The 12,545-nt window shown below is 33.1% G+C and overlaps 3 protein-coding genes across 5 annotated transcripts in view; 2 read left to right on the top strand and 1 right to left on the bottom strand.

Annotated features, from left to right (window-relative positions):
- Positions 1–6: 6 nt before the first annotated feature.
- Positions 7–8,931, top strand: LOC106111131 (isocitrate dehydrogenase [NADP] cytoplasmic-like). The gene is given in 11 exon segments (XM_013293121.1): positions 7–177; positions 443–545; positions 1,407–1,522; positions 4,931–5,075; positions 5,255–5,318; positions 5,320–5,434; positions 5,688–5,822; positions 6,097–6,200; positions 6,454–6,604; positions 7,077–7,310; positions 8,120–8,931. Coding segments are annotated over 10 exon segments (1,284 nt in total). The 5' UTR covers positions 7–177; positions 443–478; the 3' UTR covers positions 8,273–8,931.
- Positions 8,932–9,525: 594 nt separating this feature from the next.
- On the top strand, positions 9,526–11,462 carry LOC106111052 (O-glucosyltransferase rumi homolog). The gene is made up of 6 exons (XM_013293018.1): positions 9,526–9,754; positions 9,922–10,106; positions 10,255–10,443; positions 10,538–10,668; positions 10,748–10,895; positions 11,013–11,462. Exons 1-6 carry the CDS (start codon positions 9,634–9,636, stop codon positions 11,430–11,432), a joined length of 1,194 nt encoding a protein of 397 aa, XP_013148472.1. The 5' UTR covers positions 9,526–9,633; the 3' UTR covers positions 11,433–11,462.
- Positions 11,463–11,587: 125 nt separating this feature from the next.
- Positions 11,588–12,545, bottom strand: part of LOC106111234 (probable serine incorporator) — a 4,838-nt gene continuing 3,880 nt past the window's right edge. For 2 of the 3 annotated variants that reach the window (XM_013293256.1, XM_013293258.1), the window contains 2 exons: positions 12,174–12,330; positions 11,588–11,989 (listed from right to left, as the gene is read on the bottom strand). In XM_013293256.1, coding sequence (XP_013148710.1) covers positions 11,857–11,989; positions 12,174–12,330 — 290 coding nt within the window. In that variant the 3' untranslated portion in view covers positions 11,588–11,856. Of the gene's footprint in view, positions 11,990–12,173; positions 12,346–12,545 lie in introns of all 3 variants that reach the window. The other variant, XM_013293257.1, reaches the window with a different exon arrangement.

The raw sequence follows: 12,545 nt of genomic DNA, 5'->3' as shown, positions 1-12,545 counted from the left end.
GCGCCAGCGCCAGGGAGCCGGCCGGCCTCATTCAATCGCATAGCTTGCCACAGAATAAATAGCGTCGCATCGCGTATCCGCTCCAACAACGTTTTGTGTACACGTATACGTGAGCCCGGTGCCGGTATCAAACTATCCTACTTGGAACAAATACCGCAAAGCACAATCATTTGTAAGGTTAGCGCCGAGATTTACAGTCATTTTAAATGTAACAGTATTTACTACACCATTGCCAATTTATAGAATTACTTACCTCCCAAATTAACAAAAATTATCTATTAGAAACGTTTGTTTCAAGTAATTTAACTAGCAAACCCTTTATGTCAACTTCATATCATTAATATACAAATATCACTTCAATATTAGGCAGTTTTTGTCACGTAGGTATTAACCAACCTATACTTATCTGTCTGTTGCATTTTGTCTCTTTCTCTTGTTGCAGTCGTTGTCAGTGGGTAGTAGATTTGTGAAGTAAAATATGGTCAGCAAAAATGCAAGCCGGCTTCTACAGTGCCTTACAGAACACAGTACTTTGGTTCGAAATTGTGAGTATAACATTAATTAAAAAATTATTATTTCTTTTATCATAATGTGTGGGTTAAAATTCCAAATATTATGGTCTACAGTACTAGTTAAAACTTATAAAACTACAACTTTCAAGAAAAAGTAAATTTATTAAAATAAACACCAATAATCTTTTTACTGTCTGCTTAATATAATATAATTAAATCTATCGTTCAAGGGAATTATAAAATATTAATTAAAAGTTACATTGTATGACATAATTATTTATTTGTGTAATACTAAGATTCTATTTTTGCTTTCTGTACTATATTCCAGCGGCTGGAAAGAGTATAGATGTTAATGAATGATGATTGCCAATTGTTTTCAATTAAACAACAGAACAAAAATAGTATTGCTAGTTATTCTTTTCGTCGGGTAACACATTCAACTTTGTTCAAATCAAAATGTATACAAGGGCTTTTAATACTTTTTAAACAAAATAGACTAATTAACATAGAGTAAATTAATAGAACATAACAATAGAATAAATCAACTTTAGGAAAGTTTCAAATTTATTTTGTGTTGAGATCACATTTAGGGAGTTAATAAGTTTAGGAAAAGTATGGTATTACTTTACTTGTGTACCACGCAAGTTAAACTTACTTAGTTATGACTTATTGGTAGGTTATTTCATGGCTTTTAAATAAATACATAGTCCGTGTTTATACTTTAATAGTCTGATCATAGATCCAATTTTTATTTTGTTATTGAACAAATAATTTTACAAGAGTCTCTTTTTAGAAGTGTCTAAGTATGTAATAAGCTGTAGTTTAAAACAATACTGAGTTGTTTTTATTTTGGTCTTAATTTTAACATTAGATATTAATTAATTATACCTTTAGATGGAACGGCAAAGCGTGTTGTGGCTTCAAAGCCAGTTGTTGAAATGGATGGAGATGAGATGACCAGAATTATATGGGAAAAAATTAAGGAGAAGCTCATCTTTCCATATGTTAAGGTAAATAATATTTATATTCATTTAATTCTTTGTATAAGAAATAATTTCTCTCTATAATCCAAATGATATATAGATCATTCATATTTGTGAACATACAGCCTTACAAATAGACATGGTATAAAGTTCAACTTAGGAATAAACTGAATATAAGCAAATATTAGTACTTTAGCTTATACAAGTTTATTCCTAAGTTTAACTATCTATCGCGTTAATTTGTAAGGCTGATAGTGTTTAGTTGTATGAAAGTAGAAGTATTGAATGAATTCAGTTTGGACCGTCCGAATATGAAGTCTGTGGTCTTCGCTGTCATGGTTATGGGTGTGAGTGGTGTTTTTTTTATTAATACTTATAATTGCAATGCTGAATAATAAATAATTTTAATTATATCACAATGATCCGAATGATACATTGTTTTTAAACTTTTATCATTATGACTTTAGTAATTTACCAGCCAGATGTAGTTTGTGTATCAATGATGACTACATTGTTCATAATATACAACATTTATTATCATTGCTGGTATAAGTCAAGATAATTTTATATTTATGGATGTATAAAAATAATTTTTTGTCTTATCTCTGTGGTTACACATAGTTCTGCCATTATTTTGGGTACATATTTCCATTGTACATATGTTGAGAATTACAGAAATCTTTTGTCCATACTATATTATTAAATATATTCAAGAGAATGTGAAAACACAGTTGTTTATATCTGCTCGGTAAGAGACATTAAAATTATAGATATGGCAATTTTAAAACGTTATTTAACAAATGTTATTTGATCAACTTATCTACTGGCTACCAAAATTTTGATAATACTCGATGCATTTTGAATAAAATGATTTTTATCGTCGGTAGATATACTTTGAAGTACATAAATTATTACCGTTAGGTCCATATCTTTGCGTACAGATAGTAAGTACGTGATAGTTCGCATTTCCTGCGTTTCGGGACAGTAGGTTAAAAAAAAGTTTTTTTTTTTAGTTTCCGGGATAAACATATTTCTAAAGTAAACTTAGATATTAAATACATGTTTTGTTAACATAAAAATCTCATGGGTAGGCACGTCACGTATCCTTAGGTTAACAACCTGTTTGTTTCGCCGTTAAGTTTATTTTTATTCGGCTTATTGTATGAGACTTGTAATTACAGCATTGTATTGCATTAAAATAACGTTTTACACAGATGACTTTATCAGAGAAATTTTTTATGTAAAAACATTGTACATAGTTTGTTGTACATTGACGAAATAACAGTGTTAACAATTAGCAATCAAACAATTATCTAATCAGGTATGTATGTTTTTCATCTTTAAAAATGCTTTTGTGTGGTAAAATTTCGGTATAGCTTACGATAAAATTTGATAACATTGATAAAAAGTGATGTCTTTTATTAGTGTTTGATGATAAAATGTTTCCAATTAGAAGAATTTCATGGCATATTTAGTGTATACTTAAAAACCAGTATTTGGGAAACTAGTTAGTTACTAGTCGCCATTTATTATGTCTGCATATTTGAATGTTACACGTATATTCATTTTATGCTCGTATGTCGCGATTACCTTTATTGTGAAAGGTCTCGTATAATTTCTGTTACCAACCCAGGAGAAAACTTGTTAATAGGTAAAAGTTGTTTTCCTTATTTAACTGAAAATAATTGGTTAACTACAGCAGCTACCATCTACCATGTATCATGTATTATTACAATTTTATTTTAAAGTTGATTTCATTTAACTCAGAAAGTAGACTATTCCCGGGATAAAAAGTAGCCTACGTGTTCTTCCTGACGATGCTCTTAACCTGTGCCATATTTCATGGAGATCCGTTTAGCCGTTTAGGCTACAAACTCTAACAAACATCCATCCATCTAAACATTCGCATTTATAATGTTAGTAAGGTCGCTAGTCTTTTAATAATTAATATAATGTTAACATTAAATTGTATTTAAATATTAGGTATGTAGAATTATCTTGGCGCAGTGGTCTTAAGTTTATCAAAGCTTTGTTTGGATCAACGTTAATATTGGAACGATGCAGTATCTTATCGATTTGTAAATATGTACGTACATACTACGCAAGTACGCTATATTATATATTTGCTTCTGTAGAAATGCACATGATAATTAAAATTGTAACATATTGTCTACAATTTTTTAAATCGTCGGTTTTGAGCCGGCCATGATTCAAGTTTTTTTTAACCCGAAGATAATAGTCACCCTCGATAAGCTTCATCGTGAGTTGACATTCTATTTTCCAGTATTATCCAGCTTATGAAAACATGGTGCTGAATGAAATTAGGGATGTACATAAATAAAAAAATCTTACCGATTAGCTGTATAAAAATAAATTATAATAAGGAAAATGTTATTTGTAGAGCTTGTATCACTTGAGAGAAATGGATATTCATCTCGATTCGAAGATTAATTAATGAACGTACATTATCAAAGGCCAAAGGTTACTCGTTAGGTGCACGTTGAAATTGAGTTCTTCTCTTTATCCGATGTACTATGATTGTTTATAGACGATAACACTTTAGTTTATAAAAGCTACCAGGATGTTGTATTTATGAGTTATCTTAATTATCATAGGCATATCCAAAAATAACATGTTAGCGATTCTTGTTTAACGAAAAAAGTGCTCTTTGCCTGTTAAGGCTATTTCGCATAGTTATTGTAATTTTAAAATGGAATCACAAAAGATTATTTGAATTGATTGTAAATTTAAATCTTCGCAGTACCACGTAATGAATTTACAACTTAATGCAAGCGAAGATTGAATTAAATTGGGAAAAAATATTGATACGATCAGAGAGTTCCTTCTATTTTTGAAATTCAATTTCATTAATTACGACAATTGCAATAAACAGTAAAACAATATTATAAATGTTCGATACATCTATAGTACATTAACGTCTCAAAATCTCTCTTGATGGTTGAGGTCAACAGCTCGGGGTTTTTTTCACTTTTACTGCACTTGGGATTAAAATAAACCTGTTCAAAACCTGATCGGAAGGTATTTCGTCCTCTTTCTGTACGTGAGCTCGTATTTATCAAAAGGGAGCACGGCGCGCCGGTGCCAACTGGTTTTAATCGCGCTCGGTTAACAGTAAACACTTGCTCGGGTTATCGGACCCTAGAATACTAAATTGAACACTATATTAATACTGACTTCATCAAAGTCCCAATTTCATAACTTAAGTACAAGATACGATCTATTTTTCTTGAAAAAGTACATGCGATGTACATTATGTCATAGGCTCAATCAGCTCAGGTATTTTCGAGAATATGACAGATAAGAATATAAATAAAATCTACAAAAACACCATCTATAATGGTTTAGTCTTTGACCAGTTATTTTTTCTTAAGACATTTGAACTCTACTACACATATATTTACACTTCCTTTGTAGTTGGATAGCTTATACTACGACTTGGGCTTGCCGCACAGAGACGCCACCAACGACCAGGTGACCATAGACGCGGCGCACGCCATCCTCAAGCACAATGTCGGCATCAAATGCGCCACCATTACACCCGACGAACAGAGAGTTGAAGGTGATTTAAAATTTTAAGAATACAAGATAGCTAAAGAGCCCTTTCTAGCTAGAGGACAGATTTATAAAGGAAAGCTGCCTTTTTGCAGTGTCTAAACACTTCTAGATTTAAAACCTTGCAGTTTACATATCTGGTATTCCTTCTGGTATGGTTCCTGACGATTTGTAATATTTTGCCAGAGTTCAAGTTAAAAAAGATGTGGCTGAGCCCTAACGGTACTATCCGTAACATCCTGGGCGGCACGGTGCAAGAGCATCCCACGCGTGGTGCCGGGCTGGACGCAGGCCATCATCATCGGCAGACACGCGCACGGCGACCAGTACAAGGCTCAGGACTTTGTCGTACCACAACCCGGCAAGGTTACCTATTTTAATTTTATATTCTACTCTTAAGATACAGACTGTATCACAGTTCATCAACGTCAAATAAGGTATTAGTTGAAGATTGATATAATATAAAATTGTTATCTAATGTTTTAAATTCTTATTTTTATTTAACTATCAAGTTATGGATATAAGTAGGTAAGACAACTAAAATTCTAGTTTTCATTTGATAATTTCAATATGTATTTTTTTCAATTTAATTTGTATTTAAAAACTAATAAATAAACAGGTAGAGCTAGTGTACACAAAAGCAGACGGCACGACGGAGAGACGTTTGTTATTCGACTTCAAATCGCCGGGAGTGGCTCAGGGCATGTACAACACAGATGAATCCATACAATCCTTCGCACACTCTAGTTTTCAAGTGAGTACTCGTATATAATTGACTGACTTGACTGATTGATTTTATTGGTCATTTCCAAAGTCAGAACCCACTTAGACGTTTTCTTACATAGAGATACGAAAATAAAATTTTACCCATGCCTCTTCAGCAATCGTAAACTATGTTCCGGTTATATTATATTCTGCAGCTATAACTATTTTTCTCCAACCTTTTATGTACTTTATAACCTGGGAATAACCTAAAACTACATAGGTACTAACCCTGTTAACCTTAGTTTTGTTATTAACGTTGACAGGTAGCGTTACAAAAGAAATGGCCGCTGTACCTTTCCACAAAGAACACTATCCTCAAGCAATACGATGGTCGCTTCAAGGATATCTTTCAAGAAATATATGAGAGGTAACACTGTTTGATATAATTATACATTTATTTGCTAGCTTTCGCCAGCGACTATGTTCTCGAAAAATAAAAAAACGCGAGTAGCCCTTGTTCTTGCAGACTATCCTCTACATCTATTCCAAATTTCATCGAAATCCATTCAGCAATTTAGGCTATAAACTCTGACAAACATCTATCCATCCATCCAAACTTTCGCATTTATAATATTAGTATGATAGTGGTACAAGCTTAAATGTGGTTGATACGTATATAGCACATACAAGAAGCAGTTCGAGGAGGCGAAGATCTGGTACGAGCACCGGCTGATAGACGACATGGTGGCGCAGGCCATCAAGAGCTCCGGCGGTTTCGTGTGGGCCTGCAAGAACTACGACGGTGACGTGCAGTCAGATGTGGTCGCACAGGTACTAACTTGTCTTTTGAACATTAAATGTTAACTATATTATATTTTCTGCATTGATGTCATCTTTGGCAAGGTGTTTTTTTTTCTCAAACCGATGATTTATTCACATCTAATAGCATCACCAACATTCCGGCACAACACTCCGGCATTGGCTTCTGACATCTCAGACAGCCTTTTTAATCATGTCACATTTCACGCAATCCATTTCTTTCTATTCCTACCTATACCGGTTTACCCCTCCACACTCATAACTAAAGCTATCCTTGTCACATGCTATTCTTGTCATAACACGACACGACATCTTAAACAGCAAAGTCCCAATTGTGCTCCAAACGGTGATCTCGTGATGAAATCGTATAAAAAAAATCAAAATTACAAATACTCTTAATAATCATATTGCGTTTTTGAAATCCATCTAAGCCTTATAATACTAAAAGTGTGTAGGATTCTATAGAATGTGGTATGTCTGTCAGGGTTACGGTTCCCTGGGCATGATGACGTCAGTGCTGATGTGTCCGGACGGGCGCACGGTGGAGTCGGAGGCGGCGCACGGCACGGTGACGCGCCACTACCGCCAGCACCAGCAGGGCAAGCCCACCTCCACCAACCCCGTCGCCTCCATCTACGCCTGGACGCGCGGCCTGCTGCACCGCGCCAAGCTCGACGACACGCCGGACCTGGCCCGCTTCGCACTCGCTCTGGAGGAGGTAACCTCCCCCCCTCCCCAACCACACACACTTTTTTATTTACACCAAGAGTTAGTGATCACATATTGACTCTTAATGATGCATTCTAAGCACATTAGCAGGTTCTGGAGAGACTGAACAGCATTAGTAAAATGGATACAATGGTAACATTTGAATTCTGTCTTGAGGGAATCTTAATAATTTTACCCAAGACAAGTTACTTTTAAGTTTACTGATTTTTGACATTTTTTTTTTAGTTAAGGTAGCTTTTAAACCAAAGTCATAATATTTATCTGCAGACTTAAATAAAATCACACCTGTATTATTTATCTTAAGTACATTGTATCTGTGTAAATAATGACGCTTTCAAGGATTTTTTTTCATTTATTCTGATAGCAAAACTTGTATATTGTTAATGTAGATAATTCAATGCAAGTGCACTGAGTTATCAAGTGTAACTGGGCCGCGCCACATGATTGATCGTCATTACCCTAAATATCAACAATATTATCATAATTAAGGTATTAATTTAAGTTATATAAGCATTGCAGATATGCAATTGGGCAAGAAATACACATCTAATAATATACTGATATTTCAACTGCAAAAGAAATATTTTAAAAAGATTCATTTTCTGGTTTAAAGTAGAAAATAATCTCCAGTACATTTTATAAGGGTTTTTTTCCAAAACAAGACGTAAACTATTAAACGTAACGTATTAAAAGTGCGAACATTCCGCTATTTTATTTAAACACTGAAATTTGGTTTAACGATATTTATAATGGTTTATAAAATGTAGGGTGTTTTACTATTATTGTATTTAATTTTAGGCTTGTGTCGAATGCATCGACAGCGGCAAAATGACGAAGGACTTGGTTATCTGCATCCACGGCCTCGCCAACACCAAGGAGGGCATGTACCTCCACACCGAGGACTTCCTGCAAGCCATCGCAGACCAACTTGAACATAAGCTATCCAAGTAGACAACTTTGTTAATTTTAAACACTAAAATTCAAGTTTTTGTTCATAATTTAGTCACAATTTTTTAATGAATTATAGCTATTTAAGAGTAATATTGAATATACTCGTAAGTAAACCAGTGAAATGAGGATCTATATTGAACATATACATGAAGATATATAAAACAATTTTATACTCTTCCCATTTAGCATTTTTGTAGTACTTAAGATTGTGCTAATATTTTTTTCTTTTAAAATACATTATGCATTTTTAAATTGTTTAAGTAAATCAATGTTAGTATAGGTTTTAACCTCAAATTCGGATTAACGAATCAATTTTGGCAAATTGATAGTTATTCGGAATTTACAAATTATTAAGTTATGTTTGTTGCTTCCTCGTGTAGTTTTATTATAAAAAAATTAAAACTACTTTTTGAAACATCTTGCCCGTGTCAGTGTCGCAACAACCATCCACTCTCCTCAACTCTATTCAAGTGGGTGGCGTAAGAAACCTGTCTAAGTTATTAAAATAATTTTAGATAATAGTGGAAGCAAATTTGTTTAAAGAATCCAGTATGAAAGTTTTATGATAAGCATGATACACTATGTGATTGCATATGCCTTAGGAATTTATACTTATATACAAATCAAATCGTATTTTAATAAAATATGTCTCAAATCCATGTTTTTTTATTTTCTTTACCTCCATCCTAAAATGTGAACGTGAAAATTGAAAAATATAATAAATTTTTGGTAACATGAGTAACCGAGGTGTTGTACTTTTGTTCTTGCTAGACTTGGTTTTCTGGTTAGTATTAAGAATTTGAATTATTCTATCAAAGAAGTTGTTTCATTTCTCAATGTAGTATGAGGCATTATTAATATTTCTTAAAATGAATTATGAGTGAGAGTGAAACTGTTCAGATTCAGTTCCAACCACCGTAATGTGTAGGGGCCACTCTTTTATGCAAATTCTTTAAGAATTGCTTGAGAAGGTTTGAGAGAAAGGAACTTTCGTTTAGAATTTCGTTTTTCGTTTTCGTTTTCGAATTTATTGAGAAAACAGAAAAATCGATTAATTTTCTTAAATTTCTGTAAAGCTTATAAATTTTAAAATCGATCATTCAACCTTCTATGTTCATTATTGCCATTTTTAATTGGGAGAAAAAGAAAATCGATTCGAAAATTATCGATATCTACTCTTTGCCGTCGACAAACTTCGACATGTGAACTGTCACTGTCAAATGTCAAAACGTTGATTTAATAGCAATGACGTTTGAGTTCATAACGATAACGAACTTTTTGCTTTATTTTTATTACAGTTAGATTAGTTTTCATTTTAAGATCTATATGTAAAAACATTTAAATTTTATGTATATTATAAAATGAAAAATATAATTGTTCTTATTCTATTGTATTTAGCCATAAATTTACATTCCTTTGATGCCTCGGAACATTGCCAATCAGAATCGGATTGCGTACAAAATAAAAACAGATATAATCAAGGTATGTTTACATTTTAATTCATTTAAAGTTAGTTTTACGTTAAAGTAGTTAATTCCAAAGGTTTTTACAAAATCTTCATGTTCTAGTAAATAGCTAAAATTCCATTCAAGTCATCATTATTGTATACACTGTGACAATATCATAAATTAAATTAAACTGTGTTACAGAGATAAATGAATGGACCAAAATTATAAATAAAAATGTAGAACAAGCAATTAACAAGTATACACCATGTGAAAGTTCCAATTGTAAATGTCATGAAGATGTTATGAATCAGGATCTTTCGGCATTTAAGGATGGAATAAGTAAGGAACAATTTGATATTGCTGTTACAAAGGGTACTAAATATCAGGTTTGTTTCAAAAGATATATGTTATAAGATCGAGTTTTTCATAGATCAAGTTTTATTAAACTGTATGTTTTTATCCTGCCTTCACAATCTCATGAAATCATTAACAATCTTGTATTACAATTTATTATTACAATGTTTTTTTTTGTAGATTATAGATGGACAAGTATACAGACAGAAGGATTGTCATTTTCCAGCACGGTGTGCTGGTGTGGAGCATTACCTTGTGGCTTTGGCACCCAAGTTACCTAACATGGAACTAGCCATAAATACAAGGGACTGGCCACAAGTTAACCAAGCCTGGGGACATCAGAGAGCACCTGTATTTTCTTTCAGTAAGGTTAAGTTTTTTCAGTTAAAATAATTTTTACAAGTGTTACATTAATATTATAGTGATGTATAAACCTCTGTTGTTTATTCTGTTTTATTTTTAGACTAAGGATTACTATGACATTATGTATCCAGCATGGAGTTTCTGGGAAGGTGGACCGGCAATATCATTGTATCCTACAGGTATAGGACGTTGGGATAAACACAGGCTTTCAATTTCAGAAGCAGCAGAGAAGTAAACAATATTTCATTTAAATACTCTGAATTTTGTAATTTGTCAAATATATTCCAACTTAGTTTGATTTTTTTATCAGATGGCCATGGAGTGAGAAAAAAAGTCAGGCTTTCTTCAGAGGATCTAGAACAAATGGGGAAAGAGATGCATTGATATTGTTATCCCGATCAAGACCTGAGCTTGTGGATGCTCAGTTTACCAAGAATCAGGCTTGGAAATCAGATGCGGTGTGTATTGCATATGTGTATTAGATAATAATAAAACATACATTTATTTGTATAAACATTTTTAAATAAATTTACTTTGTGTTGTTATTATAGACTTTATATTTTTCTTCATTTCAGGACACTTTGTACGCATCACCAGCTTCTGAGGTCTCATTTGAAGAACACTGCAAATACAAATATCTCTTCAACTATAGAGGAGTGGCAGCTAGTTTCCGATTTAAACATTTATTTCTTTGTAAATCCCTGGTATTTCATGTAGGGAATGATTGGCTTGAATTTTTTTACCCTTCTTTAAAACCCTGGGTCCATTATGTACCCATTAGTCCTAAGGCTAATCAAGACGAAATCATTAAATATATAGAATATTTTCAACAAAACGATTCTTTAGCTAAAGAAATTGCCGATCGAGGCTTTCAACAGATTTGGGACAATTTAACTGTGAAAGATGTTAAATGCTATTGGAGGAAGTTGTTAAAAGGTTATGCAAAACTTGTAAAATACGAAGTTAAGAAAGATACAAATCTGATTAAAGTGTAATTAACAGTAAGTTAAATATTGTTACAAACAGATATGAAAACAAATTGTTTTATTTGATTTACCTAAAATCCCTGATAAAATAAGTTTAAGTTGGCAGTGGGAATAAGGCTGATGATGATAAAAATACTTTATTTTCTGAAATAAGAATAAAACAATTTCAGAGTTGTGTTAGATAATATATTTGAGTTTTAAAAATAGATTCTAAATTGACAGCATTCTTTTATAGCTCTAATAGACATTAAACAGTGCAAGAAAAATCTAAGACTTTACGAAAAGTTGAAAGCGGATAAGAGTAAGTAATGAAGAATAATATTTGTTAATTAATATTGAGATCTAGAAATATAGCAATTTTAATTGCCAAGAATGCGTTAACATGACACAAATAATCTTAATATTAGAAATAACATTTATAATTTAAACATGTTTAGTTGAAGTCCCTGTCGGGGAAGACGGCGGGCGCGACGAGCGTCCACACGTACAGCCCGATGCAGAGCCACGAGGAGGTGATCTTGATCCACATGGACGCGACATTCTCCTTGGACAGCTGAGAGCTAGGACTAAATAAACACGAATATTAGCTCCAAATATTATTATTTCACAAGTTAATAGTTATAATTAAACTTAGGAACTGTAAGACTTTATATTTCGTAGGTCGCTTAGCTTGTAAAATTGTGGAGGTTTTAAAAAATGATATAACTTTGTACGAAGGTTCTAAGAAGTAAATTTGATGTGATAACTTACTTGAACCAGTTGGTGAGGGTCATCATGACGTAGAGTGTGGCGAGCGCGAACACGATGTGGAAGAAGGTCCAGGAGTAGGCGACGCCGTCACCCTCGTTGTCCACCACCTTGGCGTCCGCGTCCCCCGCGCCGCGCGCCGCCTCCCCGCCGTCACCCTCTACGGAACCATAGCCTGCGCTCAGCGAGCGTACACGTACAACCGCATTAGATACATTTTTGTACAATTTTAATGAACATCTGATGATGTGTAAAGCATTAATTATAGCAAATGAGTGTGACTAGATTTGAGTAAGTATAAATTTTGTACGTTTATAGGTAATTATGGAATTGTTATTATCTTTGTTAACACATTCAATGCCACTACGATTTATA

The sequence above is a fragment of the Papilio polytes genome, unplaced genomic scaffold (assembly GCF_000836215.1).
Source record: "Papilio polytes unplaced genomic scaffold, Ppol_1.0 DF824180.1, whole genome shotgun sequence".
Classification (NCBI taxonomy): Eukaryota; Metazoa; Arthropoda; class Insecta; order Lepidoptera; family Papilionidae; genus Papilio; species Papilio polytes.
Note: the sequence above shows the minus strand (reverse complement) of the source record. Positions and strands in the feature narration are given on the sequence as shown.